Source organism: Trachurus japonicus, chromosome 10, assembly GCF_045865225.1.
Source record: "Trachurus japonicus isolate A0001 chromosome 10, Traja_1.0".
Classification (NCBI taxonomy): Eukaryota; Metazoa; Chordata; class Actinopteri; order Carangiformes; family Carangidae; genus Trachurus; species Trachurus japonicus.
Genome location: NC_140916.1, coordinates 510,347 through 530,864, shown reverse-complemented (window position 1 = coordinate 530,864; position 20,518 = coordinate 510,347). Strand labels below are relative to the sequence as shown.

At 43.9% G+C, this 20,518-nt stretch overlaps 1 protein-coding gene and 1 pseudogene across 4 annotated transcripts in view; both read right to left on the bottom strand.

Moving 5' to 3' along the window:
• Positions 1-20,518, bottom strand: part of glra1 (glycine receptor, alpha 1) — a 161,746-nt gene that overhangs the window by 29,528 nt on the left and 111,700 nt on the right. For all 4 annotated transcript variants that reach the window (XM_085788938.1, XM_085788939.1, XM_085788940.1 and 1 more), the window contains 2 exons: positions 13,506-13,588; positions 12,164-12,301 (listed from right to left, as the gene is read on the bottom strand). In XM_085788938.1, the coding sequence (XP_085645064.1) occupies positions 12,164-12,301; positions 13,506-13,588 (221 nt within the window). The remainder of the gene's footprint in view (positions 1-12,163; positions 12,302-13,505; positions 13,589-20,518) is intronic.
• Positions 2,723-3,772, bottom strand: LOC146979219 (uncharacterized; annotated as a pseudogene).

The following is a 20,518-nucleotide window of genomic DNA, read 5'->3' as shown; positions in this document are numbered from 1 at the left end:
GCGTCTCGGCGCGCGTTCGGCGCCGGCTCGCGCGCCTTCTGTTAGTGGCGGCGCGGCGCTGGCTCGGCCTGGTCTTCGCTTCTCGTGTCTCGCGCCGTCTTGTGGTCTGTCCTCGTGTCGCTTCGCGCTCGTCAGTGCTCTCTGCGCTTCTTGTTCTTCGCTTCTCGCTCGGGCGCGTCGGAGCGGCTCGCGTCGTCCTGCGCTTCGTGGTGCTTTGCTAGTCTCTGCCGGCGCTTCTTCCTCTTCTCTGCTGTGTCTCTTGCGCGGCTGTGCTGCTCTGTTCTCTCTCTTCGCTCTATCTCGCTTCGCGTCTTGTGGGCTGCGCCTGCCGCGGCTCTGCGCTGTCTGTTCGGATCGCTTCTCGGCCTGCGCTGCCGGGGCCGGGGGTCGGATCTTCTCGCTGCCGGTGCTCGCCTCTGCTCTGTCGCGGCGGGGGCTGAGCTCGGCGCCGTCGCATCTCTTCTCTTCTCTGTCTTCTCGCGCATCGGTGCGCTGGCGCGTCTCTCTTCGCGGCGTCTTCGTCTGCTCTGCTACTCCGCCTCCTCTTGCTGTCTCGCTCGGCCGGGCGGCGCGCCGGCACGGCGCTGCCCCCCTCGTTCTTGTCGCGGTTCGCTGCGCGTCTCGTCTTGCGCGCTTCGCTGCTTTGGCGCTCGTCTCTGCTCTTCTTGGCTTCCGGCTCGTCGCTGCTCGGATTTTCTTGGTGAGTGTCTCGGTCGCGGCTCTGCTCGGTCGCGCTTCTGCTTCTCTTCGCTGCTTTCTTCTCTGTCGCGCGCGCGCGGCGTGCTCTCTGTCGCTTCTTGTTGACTTCTCTGTCTCCTCTCTTCGCTTGCTTGTCTGCTCTTCTCTTGCGCTTCTCTCGGTGTCGGTGCGGCTCCGCTCTTCGGATCGCTGCGCTCGCGCGCGGCTGGTGTGCCGCGCGGCGTCGGCTCGGTCGCTGCGCGGCAGGCTCGTCGCCGCGTCGACGCGGCGGTGGCGGTCTCTTCTCTTCTCTGCTCTGTCTGCTTCTCTTCTTTTCCGGGCTCGTCGCGGCGGCGCGCGCCCCGCGCTTTGCCTTCGCGTCTTGCGTCGTCGCGGCGCTTAGCTTCGCTGGTCTTGCTCGCCCCGTCTGTCTCTTCTTATGCTCGTCTCTTCGCTTCTCTGCCTGTCTCGTCGCTTCTTCGCGCTCCTCTGTCCTGGGCCGTGCTCTGCGCCTCGTGCGCTGCGCTGTCGCGTCGGCGCGCTGCCGCGGCATGTCCTGGGTCTCTGCTGCTCGCCGACGTCTGCACGTAGCGCGGCTCGGCGCGCGCGGCGTGCTCCTCGCTGCTTGTCCCGTCGGGCGGAGCGGCGCGTCGTTCTCTGCTCTTCTCGTGCTCGCGTCTCTTCGGCTCCGCGCCTCTTCTGTCTCGTCTTGTGCTTCTCTGCTCGTCACTGGTGCTCCGTGCGCTTCTCGTCGGCTCTTTCTCTTTCGCGTCGTCGCGCGCCTCGGCGGCCTGGCTCTGCGGCGCGGCCGGCTCGCTCTGCGGCGCGCGTCCGCGGCCGGCGGTCGCGGCTGCGCTGCGCTGCGCTGCGCGGCCTCGGCGCGCCTCGGCGGGCGTGTCGCGGCTGTCGCTTTCTCTGCGCTCGCTTGTGTCTGCGCTGTCTCTTCGCGTCGCTTGCTCGCTCGTCTGCTCCCGTCGTGTCGTTGCTTGTCGTCGCTCGTCCGCGTCGTTTCGCTTCTCGTGCCTCGGGTCTCGTCCTCTCGCTTCTGCTCTCGGCCTTGCCTTTTTCTTCTCTGCTCTGCGCTCTCTTCTTTTCGCTTCGCGCGGCGTCTGCTCTCTCACTCTTCTTTTCTCTGCTTCTCGTCTCGTCGCTTCCGCTGCTGTCGCTCTCCTCTGATTTGGCTTTTTGTCTCTTCTTCTCTTCTCTTCGGCTCTCTCCCTGCTGCTTTGCTCGGCTTTTCTCTTCTTACTCTCGCCTCGTCTCTTCGTCTCGTCGCTTCGCTCTTCTCTGCTGTGTCCGCTTCGCTATCGCTGCCTCTTCGTTGCTCTTCGTCTCTCGCCTCGTCGTGGTCTTTCTCTCTTTCTCTATCTCGGTCTCTTCTGGTCGCGGCTCTTCGCTTCTTTCTCTTCCTTCTCTCTCCTCGTCTTTGTCTCGTCTGTTGCTGCGCGTCTCGTCTCGTAGCGTCTCGTCTCGTTCGTTCTCTTCGCTTCGCTTATTCCTCGCCGCTGCGTTTTCCTTGTCTTCGCCTCGTTCTCTGCTCGCCTCTTGCGTGCTCTCTCCGCGTCTTTGCGGGTCTCTTCCTGCTCTTCGCTACGCTTCTCTTCTCTTCTCTCCTCTCTGTCTTGGCTCGTGGTCTTCTCTTCTCCGTCTCTTTCTTTTTTCGGCTCCGCTCCTCTCTGCTCTGCGCTTCTTCGCGCTTCCCTGCGTCGTTCTGTGCGTTTCTTCCTCTCGCCTCTGCTTTTGCTCTGCCTCTTCGTCTCTTTTCTCTTCGTCCGCGATCTGCTTCTCTCTGCTCTTCTGTTTGTGCTTCTCTTCTCTGCTCGTCTCTTCGTGGTGTTTGTTTTTTTTTCTCTTCGCTTCTCTTCGTCTCTCTCCGCGTCTGTGCTCTTCTTCTCTCTCGCGCATCTCTTTTCTTCTCTCCTCTCTTTTCGTTGCGCGCTCTCTCTCTCTTCCTCTCCTCGGCTTGGGCTCGGTGCGTGTCTCTTCTGCTCGCTCCGCTTCGCTGCTTCGCGCTCTGCGCTTCGCGGCTTTTCTCCTTCGCTTCTCATCGCTTGCTTTTCGCTTCTCGCGCTCCTCGGCTGTTCGGGCTTCTTCTGCTCGGTCGCTGTCGCTGCTCGTCTTCTCGTCCTGGCTCTTCGTTCCGCTCCTCCTGCGGTTGTCTTCCTGCGCTTCCTTCGCTTCGTGCTCTTCTCTTACGCTGCCTTCGTGCGTCTTGCTCTGCTTCTGCGTTAGCTTTCTCTTCTTCACTTCTCTTGCTGCGCTCGCCTCTTCGATTCTTTCTCTGCTTCTCTCTCTGCTGTCTCTTCTTTGCTCTGTCGCTTCGTTTCGCTTCTCGTCTCGGCTCTTCTCTCTCCTCCTTCTCTCGCGGCTCTTCGCTTCGTTCTCTGCGCTTTCTCTGTCTCTATCTTCTCTTCTCTTCTCGTCTTCGCGTCGCGTCTCTTCTCTTCTCCCTCGCGCTTCTCTTCTGCTTCTTTTCTTTGCGCTGCTGCTCTGTCTCTTCTCTCCTCTCTCGTCTGTTGCTTTCTCTTCTTCTCTGGCGTTTCACTTCCTTTTCTTCGCTTCTTGTCGGCGCTGCCTTCTCGTCAGCGTCTCTGATCGGCCTGCTCGTTCTCTTCTCTTCTCGGCTTTTCTTGTTCGCTTCGCTTCGTCTCGATCTACTTTCTCGCTCCTCTTCTATTTCTTTTCTCTTCTTCTCGTTGTCTTCTCCTTCTTTTCTTCTCGTCTCCTGCTCGTCTTCTCTTCCTTCTCTCTCAGCGGCGCTTCCGTTCTTTGCGTTTCTGGTCTCGCTTCGCCTCTCCTCCGTCTCTGGACTCTTCTTCTTCTCCGTCGTCCGTCTCGTCTTCTCTCTCCCCTTCTCTTCTCTTCGTTTCGGGGCTTTTCGCGTCTCTGCGGGGCCTCGCGCGCGTCTCTTCTCTCTTCTCTCTCTCCTCTTCTCCGCTCGCTTTCTTTTCTTTTCGTCTCGTCTCCTCTCCTCTCTTCGCGCCTGCTTCGGTCGCTCGTCGGCACTTCGCTTCGTCGCTCTCCGCTTCGCTTCTCTGCTGTCGGTTCTTGCCGTCTCGTTCTCCTCTCCTCTCTTCTCTTCCTCTTTTGCCATCTGTTGGTCGGCCGCGCGTCCAGTCGGCGACTTCGAAGGCCAAGCAAGCAGGCGGAGCAACCCACCCTCCAAACCCTATCATACCCACAAACCCACATCAACGCCGCTAAGCCCATACAACCGCCCGGGGCCCCACACACCCCCAGCAGAGAGAGAGAAAGTTGTGAAAGTGTGTGTTTGGAGAGGAGATAGTCTGAGTGTGTACCAACCCACACCGCCACACCCCCCCACCCCCACCCCCCCCCCCCCACACCCACCCGCGCTGAATTCCAGTTGTGTGTGTGTGTGTGTGCAGCTGCAAATCGCCTTAAAGGGATACACCAACATTTCTTTTTTCCGTGTCTTGCCTCACTCCTGAGTCCATGACCAGCAGATAGACACCATCCTTTCAACTGTGCGTGCAGTAACCATGGAGATAGAGCCGTATCGCCGCTAATTAGCTTAGCTCAAACACTGGAAGTGTATAGGACGAATCTCCTTGTTGTGTCCAACTACTTCCTGGTAGAAAACCAGCATGAGAACAATAGTGACAGACGAGAGTTTCTCTATATTTATCTAATTTTTCATGTCACTATATCACCGTTTAGACTAATCTGATGTTTGTAAAGTTTATAAAACCAATGATTGGACAAACATTACTATTTCTGTGTGCACATTTTTGTAATTAGCCGTGGTTATCATAGATTAGCCGGGCTAACGGTTAGCTACCTGTTTAACTTTAATAACTCAGTGACTCAATAAACGCTCCATGAACAAATATTTTCTCCAGCGGATATCTGAGTTCCAACATGACTGAGCTAACTGGAGTAGTTTCATGTCGTGTCCCACAACGGGAGGGTTTTAACAGCTGACGTCCTGCTGGTAGCTTAGCTACCGCCGTTAGCTTAGCTACCGTTAGCTTAGCTACCGTTAGCTTAGCTACCGTTAGCTTAGCTACCGTTAGCTGTCCCTGTTAGCTGAGCCACTGATGCTTTCTAGACACTGTGATTCCCCCAAACTGAATAAATACAACACATAGCAACACAAAACACACACAGAGAGAAATAGTAATGTTTCTTCAATCATTTCAGATTTGTCTAAACGGTGATAGGGCCTGAAAAATATGATATATAGCTAAACTCTATAGCTAGCTATCGTGGGTAATTTCATCTTCCACTTGGTTTTAAGCATCGGACCTCAGAACGTCTCTGACCTCGCTACAAATCTCACTTCCCCTTGCTCCCTACAGTAATGAGACACCCTACCCCCACACGAAAACGCACACAATATAGAGTTAGATATTAATTAATATTAATTGATAATTTATCTATTATTTATTCCTGTCTATTCCTATTTATTGTGTTTGCAGCAGCGGTTGATTGTGACCAGTTTTCTCTGAACTTGTGCGACAACAATAATCAAGTCTCTCTCCTTCTCTCTCTGTGTGAATAAAACCACTCCATCACTACACATCTAATTGATTTGTTTCCACTTGAGATGTGAGGAGGTTCTGCTCTGCTCCTGTGTGTGTGTTTAGATGTGTGTGTGTGTGTGTTTAAGTGTGTGTGTGTGTGTGTGTGTGTGTGTGTGTGTGTGTGTGTGTTTAAGTGTGTGTGTGTGTGTGTGTGTGTGTGTGTGTGTGTTTATGTGTAAACGGCTGCTGCTCTTAAACCACAAACAGTCTGAAACAAAGGTGCTGCCTGCAATGCAGCAGAAACTGTAATTAGTATTTCAAACAGGGCTTTTTCCCTCTGTGTGTGTGTGTGTGTGTGTGTGTGTGTGTGCGTTGGGATGGATGGATGGATGGATGGAGGGATGGAGGGAATAGGAAGTAGACAACAGAGAGAAAGAGAGAGAGGGAGAGAGGGAGAGAAGAGGAGAAAATAGACTGCAGCTAATAAATCTGAGGAGAAACGACACCTTAATTCTCTCTTAGAGCTTGATTGGGAAGCAGCGAGGCGAACGCACACACACACACACACACACACACACACACACACACACAGACACACACACACACACACACACACACACACACACACACACACACACACACACACACACACAGACACACACACACACACACACACACACACACACACACACAGACACACACACACACACACAGACACACACGCAGGCTGGTGAGTAATGGGCCGGAGATGAGATGAGAAAGGGGCAGAAACAGAAATACAAGAAGAGGAGGAAGGAGAGGAAGAAGGAGAGAATAAATCGTCCTTGAAGAATTCATGAGCAGAGAAACAGAAACAGTCTCAGACCTCGAGCTGTTTCACTTCCTGTTGTTTCATCTCATTTACTTATTTTAGTTATTTTAACAGAAAATATGAAGTTTAATCACTGGACTAATAATTTACATGGACTTCAGTGTCCTGGTTTTGATCAAATTGGGGGTAGTACAGTGTTTACATGCAAAAACACAAAAACAGGGATGCTTACACTAAAAACCCTGATTAAAATCCTACTGAAGTGCATGTAAACTAGGGGTGGGCAAAAATATCAATACGGCAATATATCGCGATATCGATATTGAAAATTTGGATTTCGATATATCGATTTTTTTCAAATAATAAATCATGTTTCAGACGTAAATCCAGTACGACTCCGCGAGGTGTCACTGTGCTGCTGCCTCAGACAGTGTGTTGTTGTTCATGCAGATATGTTGTTGTAACTTGTGCTTCTATAGTTACAATAAAATGGCATGGATCATTAGAATTACATTGTTTTGACTCAGTTTGTCCCATGAATTATCACTATCATCTGATGTACATACAACTCGGATTTTAAGATGCATAATAATGCCTTTTACATTTTTCAGTGAACTATGTAGAATATCGCAATATATCGCAAAATTTGGATATCGCAATATCATATCGTATCGTGACTCAAGTATCGTGATGCGTATCGTATCGTATTGTGAGTTAGTCCTTGGCAATGCCCACCCAGCCCTAATGTAAACGCAGTCGATGTGATCAAAGCTATTGATCAGAGTTGATCAGAAGCTTCATGTTGCCGTGGAAACAGGAAACACCATACACTGCAAAAACTCAAATATCTTACCAAGTATATTTGTCTTATTTCTAGTCAAAACAAATATCATAGCACTCATCACATTAAAAGCAGCTTGTTTTTAGACACTTTTTACTTCTTTCAAACTGATTTTCACTTGAAATAAGTAGAAAAATCTGATAGTGGAGCAAGTTTTTCTTTCTTATTACAAACACAAAAAAAACTTGCTTTCACTGGCAGATTTTTCTACTTATTTCAAGTGAAAATTAGTTTGAAACAAGTGAAAATGATCTAAAAACAAGTTAATTTTTAGGTTAAGAGTCTTATTTTAAGTGGAAAGAGATTAGTTTTGACTAGAAATGAGACATTTGGACAAGAAATAAGACAAATATTCTTGGAAAGATGTAGAGTTTTTACAGTGTAAAAGGACAAGACAGGAAACGTTCAGTGTTTATATAATAAAAACGCTGAGGATTAGTTCTGCTTCCTGATGGAGATATGGATGTGTGTGTGTTTATGTCAGTGTGTCTGTGTCTGTATCAGTGTGTGTGTGTGTGTGTGTGTGTGTGTGTGTGTGTGTGTGTGTGTGTGTGTCAAGGCTCAGCAGGTTGAGGATCGTTCGTCTCCTGAGCGGCGACAGCAGCCGTCAGCCGGCGTGAGAGTGATGGCTCGAGTCTGGACTCATCAGCTAGAGACACACACACTGATACACACACACACACACACACACACACACACACACATACACATACACACACACACACACACACATACACACACTAATACACACACACACACACACACATACACACACTAATACACACACACACACACACACTGACCAGTGCTGCTGTGTCGATGGATTTTAATGCGACCTGTCATTCTTAATATTTCTCTGGAGGAAAGTTTCCTTCAAAGTTTCTTTTGCTTCACTTCAGTGTTTGTTGATCAGAGAACGACGACGTCACAACGTCACAGCCTCACACACAACTACACAACTACACAACTACACACATATAGGGTGAATATGGGTAAAGTGGGACAATGGGTAAAGTGGGACAGTTAAGCTTAATCATGTTTATCTTTACGTATGCTTCAATTACTAAAAATCATCATTGAGCTAATCATAAGTATGAGATTAAAAAAGAGTGGTTCTGTGTCCATGACATCACTTCCAGGGGGGGGGGGGGGGGGGGGGGCTCACCATATTCAACTACCTCCACAGTGAAACAGGGTGGTAGCTAAAATGACATAGCGTTCTTAGCTGAAAGATGTTAGTGTTCTAGAAATAAGCAAACTGGTGGATAGTTTGTAATTGTGATATATTTTGTTAGGGGGTGTAATGGTGATTCATCATTTTTAAAAATCACATCCATGTGAGTCTTACATTTTTTTTTAAAGTGGCATTTTGCTACTGTCCCAGTCTACCAATGTGCTATTGGTAAAGTGGGACAGAGTGTTATTGGCAAACTGGGACAATCATTTAAGTCATTCTAAAGGTAGAAATAAGTTCCACTTTTATTCATCCCCCATAAATTTAGCTATGGCTAGCTAGATATATAAACAAATGTACTTAAATTGCATAAATCAAGGTAGCTACAATGAAAATTATGCTTGTGATGCTTAGCTAGCCTATCCTAGCTAGCTAGTAGGCTAATGCTAATTGGCCTAATCCTATTTCAGAATCCAATGGCAGAAAAGAGCAGAACAGGGACAAGGAAAATAAAGATTTTAAAATAAAATTGTATTTTTAATAAAAACGTTAATATTTCTATTCATTAGAAATTAATTGTTGTTGTTTATATTATTGTGTTTAAATAGAAATGGAGGTGTCCCAGTTTGCCAATATATGGTGTCCCACTTTACCAATAGTGCCTCAAAATCTTGGTTTTGGGTCAATTTTTTTTGGGTGAAGGGTCATTCATCCAGTGTTTAATGTTTCTTTGTTTTTTCTTCTACATAGTATAGGAGAGATCTTAAGCTATTTAGAATGGTATCATATGATGGGCTAAGACATTTGGTTCATAATCAAAAAGGATGTTGAAGGTAGATTTTCAGAAAGTGTCCCAGTTTACCCATATTCACCCTATGTATATTTATAAAACGTAAAGGTGAAATCCTGCGATCTGATTGGTTGTTAACCATGGTATAATGAGCATATACCACGGCTACTATTCTAAAGCCTTATCACAGCGTAGGCTATCACTCCGCCTCAGGCACGTATGACTGGTATGAATGGAAGTTGTTGTCATGTATCCATGACAACGGACTGTTGCAGTCCGTAGCAACAGACAGCTGATGTTTTTAGGATGTTAAAAATGTAGTAAAGTAGTGTAATTGACATGTTGAAGGTGAACTTTGACCTCCAGAGGGTTAACAATGGTAGAGGGGACTGAGCAGTGACAGAGCTACTTGGAGCTAACGTCTGGACAGCTGGGAACAGAAAACTACATGTCCTCTTTCATATTGTCATTATTGGTAACCGTTTTATAAAAGCAACATATCGATATATTGCTTAAATATATATGTATAGCCTATATATTATTGTTGTATTATGTTATTTATTAGGGACTGCGGATGTAAATGAACTACACTGTTATAATCTGGCATATTTACTATTGTACATTAATGATTAATATGCACTGTCCGTATTGAAATAAAGGTATTATTATTATTATTATATATATGAATATAAACATATAAACATAAGCAACATTGCATTGTGCCTCTCTGTTCATGTTTGGATTTGAGATTCGAGGATGAAACAGAAATCTGAGATTTTCAGAATTAAATTCTTTGTGATTGAACAGACCAGCTGTGTAAAACAACATGAAATTAAAATCTGGTACTAACCCTTTAATCTACAGACTGTTACTGTTAATTGCATAATAATAATGTCAAGAAATAACAATTCATTGCATCATAATGTCTAGAAACGGCCCAGAAATATCCGTCTATTGTTGAGGACTTGATGGAGAAACGTTCTGGTCTTTCCCAAAGAATTAATGAAAGCATGAAATATCCTGTGTAATCTATTACTTTCATGAAAAAACATGGCGTTAGTGTAAATCTTCCTCCAGACTCTCTGTGTGTAGCTACTGTAGATTTATATTATTATTATATTATATTGTAGTGTAGTAGGAGATGACAGATGGTTTCAGCCACTCAGACCTGGAGGGAGAAATTCACTTTCCTCCTCACATCACTCCAACAGGATTTCCTCTCCCTCCTCCTTCTATTCTTCTCTTAAAGGGACAGTTCATCATTTTGGCAAACTGGCCCATTGCCATAACCCCTATAATAGTCACAGCAGCAGGTTCGTTACCTTTAATTGAGCTGTTTTAGAGGGAAATACAGAGACTGTTGATGAAAAACTGTCCCTGAAGGCAACGTGCATCAGTGGTTTTACATGAATTTCCCTCTAAAACAACTCTGTGTGGTAACGTTGTGTTATTATCTCATAGCATGGTGAATGTGCAGCTCACAACTTGTCCACCAGAGCGTTGTGGAGTTGTTGGATTGTGTATTTGATGAGTTTGATGAGGGAAACCAAGAAATCCCATAATGAGCCTCCGTAGCGTAGCTCTGAGCAGCTCACGGCTCTGCTCCGCCGTTCTAAAAACAGCTTGCACCGACAATTAAAGGTAACGAACCTACTGTTATGACTATACACTGCAAAAACTCAAAATCTTTCCAAGAATATGTGTCTTCTTTCTTGTCAAAATGTCTCATTTCTAGTCAAAACTAATCTCTTTCCACTTAAAATAAGACTCATCACCTAAAAATTAACTTGTTTTTAGATCATTTTCACTTGTTTCAAACTAATTTTCACTTGAAATAAGTAGAAAAATCTGCCAGTGAAAGGAGGTTTTTTGAGCTTGTAATAAGAAAGAAAAACTTACTCCACTGTCAGATTATTTTAAGTGAAAATCTGCTTGAAAGAAGTAAAAAGTGTCTAAAAACAAGCTGCTTTTTAATGTGATGAGTCTTATTTTTAGTAGAATGAGACTTATTTTGACTAGAAATGACATTTTGACTAAAGATGAGACAAATATTCTTGGTAAAATATTTGATTTTTTGCAGTGTATAGGGATTATGACAATGGGCCAGTTTGACAACATGTTGAACTATCCCTTTAATCCTCCTCCTCTTCCTCCCACACCGACAGCAGCAGGTGAATAAATGAGTTATTTTCTGCTCGTCACTGAGACAAACTGAAAGTTTCATGACAGTTTCCCACTCTGCAGCTCGGTGACGTCTCGTCTCTTCTCACTGTTTCTGACTGCTCAGCTCCCTCGCTCATTATGGGAGCCCAGACTCCTCGTCGCCCTGGGAGACGGAGATGGAGACGAGGAGGAAGAGTTTGTCTTTCACTCGTCTGTTCTTCATCTCTACTGTTTTCCCCAGACGGGCCGTAGCCGTAGCGACGTGTGGACAGACAGGATTAATAATAATCTTTTAGTTTTGGGGAAATTTCACATCCACAAAAACAAATCTAAGGTGAAATCTAAACCGAACATTGTAGCTGCACCGTTTAAACATGCAACTGCACCGTTACACTGCAAAAACTCAAAATCTTACCAAGAATATTCATCTCATTTCAAGTCAAAAATGTCATTTCTAGTCAAAACTAATCTCATTCTACTTAAAATAAGACTCATCACATTAAAAAGCAGCTTGTTTTTAGACACTTTTTACTTCTTTCAAGCAGATTTTCACTTGAAATAAGTAGAAAAAATCTGATAGTGGAGCAAGTTTTTCTTTCTTATTACAAGCACAAAAAACTTGCTTTCACTGGCAGATTTTTCTACTTATTTCAAGTGAAAATTAGTTTGAAACAAGTGAAAATGATCTAAAAACAAGTTAATTTTTAGGTGATGAGTCTTATTTTAAGTGGAAAGAGATTAGTTTTGACTAGAAATGAGACATTTTGACAAGAAATAAGACAAATATTCTTGGAAAGATGTTGAGTTTTTGCAGTGTAGTTATGCTGCCACAATCAAGGACATTAGAAATAAGAAAGCTGCCAAAACCTACTAACACTCTATTATGGAGAAATTTGGTGCAAGTGATTTGTAAAGACCTCTCTGGGAAAAAAAAAGAAAGTGGACAGAAACAGGAAGTAGACAGACAGGAAGTGGACAGACAGACAGACAGACAGACAGACAGGAAGTGGACAGACAGGAAGTGGCCAGAAACAGGAAGTAGCCAGACAGGAAGTGGACAGAAACAGGAAGTGGACAGACAGAAACAGGAAGTGTAGAGACAGAAACAGGAAGTAGCCAGACAGGAAGTGGACAGAAACAGGAAGTGTAGAGACAGAAACAGGAAGTGGACAGAAACAGGAAGTGTAGAGACAGAAACAGGAAGTAGCCAGTCTCTTACCTGTGTTGTAGTGCTTGGTGCAGTAGCGTAGGTCCTTCTCCTCCTTCAGGATGAACTGTGGCAGCGTGAGGCCGTCGGCCACCTGCACCGCTCCCTTCTCATCCCACTCAAAGATCAGGTCGTTCATGGTGTAGCCGACTGGAGAGACACGAGGTCAGAGAGTTTCTATCAGTTATCTACTGTTCTCCATCCTTTCTTTTCTTCAGGTGAAAGTCAATTCACTCCCGAGTCCATGACCAGCAGATAGACACCATCCTTTCCACTGTGCGTGCAGTAACAAGGGAGATAGAGCCGTATCGCCATAATTAGCTTAGCTCAAACACTGGAAGTGTATAGGTAGTGTTAGCCTGCCTAAGGTAGGAGGCAGGCTAACACTACCCATACACTTCCAGTGTTTGAGCTAAGCTAATTAGCGACTTTAGGTGGAGGCAGGCTAACACTACCTATACACTTCCAGTGTTTGAGCTAAGCTAATTAGTGACTTTAGGTGGAGGCAGGCTAACACTACCCATACACTTCCAGTGTTTGAGCTAAGCTAATTAGTGACTTTAGGTGGAGGCAGGCTAACACTACCCATACACTTCCAGTGTTTGAGCTAAGCTAATTACGGCGATACGGCTCTATCTCCATGGTAACTACACGCACAGTCTAAAGGATGGTGTCTATCAGCTGGTCATGGACTCGGGAGTGAGGCAAGACACGGAAAAAAATGTTAGCATATCCCTTTAACGCTCCCTGGAGGTGAAAGTTAACCTTAATCATGTCAATTCAACTTAATTTAATCCATTTTTTTAACGTTGTAGTGTGTGAGTGAGTGATAGCCGACTACGCTGTGATGAGGCTTTAGAATAGTAGCCGTGGTAACTGCTCATTATAGCTACCACGGCTAACAACCAATCAGATCGCAGGATTTCACCTTTTTCCCTTTTATAACTCCTCTGAGCCTCCGTAGCTACACAGTTTGTGAATGAATCAAAGATCTTCAGCTGCTCAGTGTGTGTCTGTGTGCGACGCATTGTTCTCTCTCCTTCTGTGTGTGTGTGTCTGTGTGTGTCTGTGTGTGTGTGTGTGTGTGTGTGTGTGTGTGTGTGTGTGTGTGTGTGTGTCTGTGTGTGTGTGTGTGTGTGTGTTGTGTGTGTGTGTGTGTGTGTGTTGACTGACTCTGTGATATTGAGCTGCTGCTTTGATTCGTCTCACGTTTCATCTCAGAACCAAAAGGCCACGAGAAATCTATATCACCGACACACACGCACACACACACACCTCTGCCTGTGTGTGTGTCTGTGTGTCTCTGTGTGTGTGTGTGTGTGTGTGTGTGTGTGTGAGTGTGTGTTGTACTCACAGCTCTCCAGCTGCATGATGCAGGTCTGTACGTCCATGGGGAAGTTCTTCAGGTCCATGGGACAGGCCAGGATCAGTGTTATTCTGGAAATACACAACCACATAGACACACACACACACACACAGACACAGACACAGACACACACACACACACACAGGGCATCAGTTAGACTTAGAGGATTATTATATCCAGATCTTTATCACAGTCACTCAAACAGGAAGTTGAAAACACGTTGAAAAGTCGTTTTTTTCCCCCCATTTTTGTGCGTAAAGAAAAAAATGAAATAAAATAAAACATAAATGAAATAGAATAAAATAAATGAAATAAAATAAAATAAATGAGATAAAATAAAAGCTAAATGAAATTGAATAAAACAAAACATCAATAAAATGCATGAAAAAACGTGAATAAAACTAAATAAAATATAGCATGAATAGTACAACTAAATAAAAAAAACTTAAATAAAACATGAATAACACTAATTCTAATGACATAAAACTGAATGAAACAAAATAAAAAATTAAATAAAACTAAATGAAATGACATAAAACTGAATAAAACTAAATAAAAAACTTAAATGAAACTAAATTAAATGACATAAAACTGAATAAAACAAACTAAAACATAAATGAAACAAAACATGAACAAAACTAAATTAAAAAACATGAATAAAACAAAATCTAACGACATAAAAATGAATAAATCAAAATAAAAAACTTAAATAAAACTAAATGAAATGACATAAAAGTGAATAAAATAAAATAAAACATAAATGAAACAAAACTAAATTAATAAAACATGAATAAAACGTAAATGAAACTAAATTAAATGTCATAAAAGTGAATAAACATAATAAAACATGAATAAAACTGAATGAACTGACCTAAAAGTGAATAACCATAATAAACCCCTGTAGCTGTGTGCAGCCGGCGGCGGCCATGTTGCTGCTGCTCTAATGAAGAACACAGTAAACAGAAGCTTAAACTCATTAGAGTCGTTATCTCACAACGTCCCACTTTCCTCTCAGACTAATTAAATGATAAGAGACGACGATGAAATGTGGTTTCTGACGAGGACGACGGAGCGATCTGATTGGATTAGAGCTGGAAACAATTAGTCAATCAATTAGTGTATCGTCGTTAGGTCAGTGGAATCGTTTTAAAATCCATTTATCAAACAGGAAGTTTCAGTTCAAACCTCAATCAATCAATCAACCAATCAACCAACCAACCAACCAACCAACCAATCAACCAATCAACCAATCAATCAATCAACCAACCAATCAATCAATCAACCAACCAACCAACCAACCAATCAACCAACCAACCAACCAATCAACCAATCAATCAACCAACCAACCAATCAACCAATCAATCAACCAATCAACCAACCAACCAACCAACCAATCAACCAACCAACCAACCAATCAACCAATCAATCAATCAATCAACCAATCAATCAATCAATCAATCAATCAACCAACCAATCAATCAACCAACCAACCAATCAACCAATCAATCAACCAACCAACCAATCAACCAATCAATCAACCAACCAATCAATCAACCAACCAACCAACCAATCAATCAATCAACCAAACAATAACCAAAGTTCAGGAAACCACCAACAGGTCGGTGTCGGCCAATCAGAAGAGAGGATGGGGCTCTGAGCCTCTCTTCTCTTCTGATTGGCCGATTAGATTGTTTTCATAAAATGACCCAATGAAACCAGCAGATTTCAGAATGAAACACTCAGAGAAACCAAAGGGGGCGGGGCCTAGTTGTGACATCACAAAGAGACAGGAAGTCCTCTTCCTCTTCCTCTTTACTCCTCCTCTTACTCCTCTCTCTCTTCCTCCTCTTTCCTTCCTTTTCTCTTCCTCTCCTCCTCCTCCTCCTCTTCCTCTTCCTCCTCCTCCTCTTCCTTCTCTTCTATCCTTCTCATCCCCTCCTCCTTCTCCTCTTCTTCCTCTTTCCTCCTTCTCTTACTCTCCTCCTCCTCCTCCATCTCCCCTTCCTTTTCACCTCTCTCTTCCTTTCCTCCTCCTCTCCTCTTCTTCCATCTCTCCTTCCTTTCCTCCTCTTCTCCTCTCTCTTCCTCCTCCTCCTCCTCCTCCTCCTCTCCTCATCTTCCTCTTTACTCCTCCTCTTACTCCTCTCTCTCTTCCTCCATCTCTCCTTCCTTTTCACCTCTCTCTTCCTCTTCCTTTCCTCCTCCTCTCCTCTTCTTCCTCTTCCTCTCCTCCTTCTCATCCCCTCCTTCTCTCCTCTCCTCTTCTTCCTCTTCTCTCCTCCTCCTCTTCTTCCTCTTTCCTCCTCCTCTTACTCTCTTCCTCCTCCATCTCCCCTTCCTTTTCTCCTCTCTCCTCCTCCTCCTCCTCTTTCTCCTCTTCCTTTTCTCTTCCTCTCTCCTCCTCCTCTAACAGGATGAAACCTGTAGCTGAAGATGAGTTTTCTCTCTCTCCTTGTAGATTAAAATGTTTTTTTGGGGAAGAGAGAAGTGGTTGCTGCGTTGCCATGGTGACACATTACATTTCTTAGTCTCGGTCCGTAACAACATTAATCTCAGCTGTCGTCAGAAGGAGAGAAACGATAGATTCTCTCCTTCGGCCCAGAAGAGAAGGAGGTGAAGAGGTTTATTCTCCTGCTTCTGCTCTGTCGTTTCTTTTCTCTTTCTTTTATTTCACACCGTCGTTGAACCGAAGAATCAAACTTCATCAACACGTTTTCTAACTCTAGAAACTCTGAAAACTAACTCTTTTCATCGTTAATGATTCATATTGAAAACAAAACACCTTGTGATGGGTTATTTTTTGTATGAAATGTGTGTTATAAATAAAGTTATCATTAGTATTAGTATTATTTATTATTATTATTCCTTCTCCTCTTCCTCTTCCTCTTCCTATTCCTCATCTTCCTATTCCTCTTCCTCTTCCCATTTCTCTTCCTATTCCTCTTCCTCTTCCTCCTCTTCTTATTCCTATTCCAATTCCTGTTCTTCCTCTTCCTCCTCCTCTTCTTATTCCTCATCTTCCCATTCCTCTTCCTCATTCCCATTCTCTGTGTTTTTTACTCTATTGACAAGTGTTTTTAGCCTTTTTAATCAGACTTTTACAACTGCAGTGTTTATTTATGGGGCGGGATATAGAAAAGAGAATAGGGCAATGTGGCAGCTGTTGAATTTTATCGTGGGGGAGGCGAAAATGGCGATCTACATCTCCAGGAGAAATAAAATGGAAGACCAGGCAGGTGTAGAGGGCGTCCACAGTGTGGCGCTCTAACGTCCGCTGTAGGATCAGACTGGAGTTCTGAGACCTGGGAAGCTTCTCTGATATTTGGTGCCACAACAACGTCCTGTGTTCTGTGTCAAACAATGAACTGGCTTTTACCAGTGTGCTGAAAACCTGACAGAGTATCTATTTATTTATTTATTTATGGGTTGATTGATTGATTGATTTGGGGTTGTTTGTGTGTATGTATGTGTGTTTATTGGTGTGGGTTGTAAATAAATAGATGAGTCTGTAGTTGGGTAGAAGGAACAGCTGAGAATGTCCTGTGATTGGTAAATAAAGTGTGGTTGTAAAAAAAAAAAAAATCTTCCTCATCTTCCCATTCCTCTTCCTATTCCTCCTCCTCTTCTTCTTCCTCATCTTCCCATTCCTCTTCTTATTCCTCATCTTCCCATTCCTCTTCCTATTCCTCCTCCTCTTCTTATTCCTCATCTTCCCATTCCTCTTCCTATTCCTCTTCTTATTCCTCATCTTCCCATTCCTCTTCCTATTCCTCCTCCTCTTCTTCTTCCTCATCTTCCCATTCCTCTTCTTATTCCTCATCTTCCCATTCCTCTTCCTATTCCTCCTCCTCTTCTTATTCCTCATCTTCCCATTCCTCTTCCTATTCCTCTTCTTATTCCTCATCTTCCCATTCCTCTTCCTATTCCTCTTCTTATTCCTCATCTTCCCATTCCTCTTCCTATTCCTCTTCTTATTCCTCATCTTCCCATTCCTCTTCCTATTCCTCTTCTTATTCCTCATCTTCCCATTCCTCTTCCTCTTCCTTTTAATCTTCCTCCTCTTCCTCTTCCTCTTCCTCCTTCTCCTCCTATTTTTTTCCTATTAATTGATTAATATTGAAAATAAAAAACACCTTGAGATGCATTTTTTGTATGAAATGTGCGATATAAATAAAGTTATCATCATTATTATTATTATTATTATTAGTATTAGTATTATTATAATAATAATGAGCTGATCTAACTGGTGTCGGTGTGAACTCCCATGATGCACTGGGCCGGTTTCTCATTGATTCCTGCTCAGTCTGAGCCGTCAGCAGCTCCCACTCACGTGCACGAGGCCGTTCTCCTCTGTGCACGCTCCTCACACACACACACACACACACACACACACACACACACACACACACACACACACACACACACACACACACACACACACACACGTCCAGTCGGCCTGATGTACCAAATACAGTTTGCAGTGTTTGCAGATTGTTCCTCCGAGTCGCTGACAGGATGCTGAATATGTACAACACACACACACACACACACACACACACACACACACACACACACACACCCAGCTGTCCCAGTTTCCTCTGCAGCTCTCAGGTTTTTCTCTCTCTGCACTTCAATAAAGTTATTATTCATTTTAGTGATTAGTTACTTTCCCCAAAAAGCAAAAATACGTTACGACATTATAAAAGTAACTAATTACTATAGGAAAAGTAACTATTGTGAGTTAAAAGTTGCTTCTTTTAAAACATAAAATGCTCGTATGACTTGGACTTCTTGAGTCAAGTTACAGTGAATTGTTCATTTATTATTTATAATTTCAGAATGAATTGATTGAGGGGAAAGGAAAAGGAAGTTTTCTTCATCCTGCTTTTCTCCAAATGGAAATGTGCAAATTATGAACTGTCATTATTTTGTCAAAAGTGTATAAATTGAAAGCGTCTAATGCATGGAACAAATAAAAATGAAATTACAGTAAAGGGACAACCAGGAGTTTCTCCGTCGGCAGAACGAAAAATTCCGCGACAATAAAAAATAAGTCTCATATTAATGTGGATGAATCTCCGTTACCACTTGTTAATGGTCCATTTTAGATAAATATATGGTTTTGTCTCTATGGTTATTTTGTTATTATTAGTGGTGGTGGAAATGCTGGGCGAGCCGACCAGCGTTTCCGTGCAAAAACTCACAATCTTTCCAAGAATATTTGTCGTATTTCTTGTCAAAATGTCTCATTTCTAGTCAAAACTAATCTCTTTCCACTTAAAATAAGACTCATCACCTAAAAATGAACTTGTTTTTAGATCATTTTCACTTGTTTCAAACATACATTTAGATAAATACATGGTTTTGTCTCTATCGCTTTTCCAAAACTCCTCATTGTCCCTTTAAACTTTATTGTCAATAACGGTAACGAAACAGTAACTCTTCTGATTCCTCGTTAGTGAAAGGACCGTTGCCGTTAGTAACGCTGTTTATTCCCATCGCTGTTGACTTGTAAAAACACAAACAGGAATGTCCATAATGTGTTTCAGTCAGTGACGTTTTTCAGGTCCGATCTTTAAAGGGACAACCAGGAGTTTTGCGTAGCAAAGCGAAGTGTTTCCTCACTACATTTATGAGCCTCCGCACCATGAAATTCTTTGACCGGCGCAAGACAGACTCATGTTTTCATTCATCAAGAATTGACCTATGGCTAAGCCACGCCCCCAAACGCGATGAGCCAATCACAGTGCGCATAGCTAGCCCATACACTGGGACATTCTCTGCTTCCACGTCCATTGAAATGCATTGCAGTTAGTCAGTTTTCATTGGTTTTTCTATGTTTTTTCTTGACATTTTAAGTTTAAATGGTCAAACGGTGTTCATGGGGTACATGCAACTCTGACACTAGGTATCCTGAGAGGCTGGGGGCCACGGGGGGATTTTTTTACCTTTTCCCAAGCCACATCTCAACCCAGAGAAGTGTCTGCTCTGGATAAAGTTATGCAGTAGACCACAACACCAACTAAACCTGGATAAACTTAACAAGGATGTCTACATCTGTTCTGAGTTAAGTCAACAACCTATTTGAGTCAACATATTGTCAGAGATGTTTAGATGTTAGCCAGTATCACAACTAAGCATAAAGTCAGCTAGCTTAATGCTAACATATAATGTAAAACTCCATAGACAGGCTAACAGAAATTAGCCCGTCGCTATCGGCGTTTCGCGGCAAACGACAGCCATAGCAGTAAAGCTAAGTGAAGTTCTGGTGACTTCCAGATGATATTTAATCTTTCTGTCTCTCCTGTGAAATGTCTCCTAGTGACAGCTGTTGCCATAGCAACCGTCACCCAATGTTGACTGTTTGTCCCAGTGAGTGGAGGGGGCGGGGCTTAGGATGGGGGCGGGGCTTTGCCATTATAGGTCAGTTAAAGTCAGAGGTTGGAAGGCGATCACATACCGTCGTAGTTCCCACCATAAACGGAGATTCATACGGCGGCGTTATTCTCATGACTCGCCACGAAACCGAAAGTAAAGAAACGCTGGTCGGCTCGCCCAGCATTTCCACCACCACTAATAATAACAAAATAACCATAGAGACAAAACCATAGATTTATCTAAAATGGACCATTAACAAGTGGTAACGGAGATTCATCCACATTAATATCAGACTTTTCGTTCTGCCGACGGAGAAACTCCTCGTTGTCCCTTTAAAACTTCACTTTCATCGGTCACGACTTCGCCCTCGTGTTGTTGAGTGATAAAGAAAAAAAAACTGAATAAACGACATCACTCTGCTCCTCCTCCTCCTCCTCTCCTCTGGGACAGTTTAATCTCCTCTCCTCCTCTGAGATGCAGCTGATCAGAGAGAGTTCATTCTCATGTTGTCAAGTTAAAAAATGAGACAGAGAGAGAGAGACGGGGGGAAGAGGAGAAGAAGAGGAGGAGGTTCATCCCTCTCTCTCCCAGAAAACACATTTATAAACGGACCAATCTGCTCC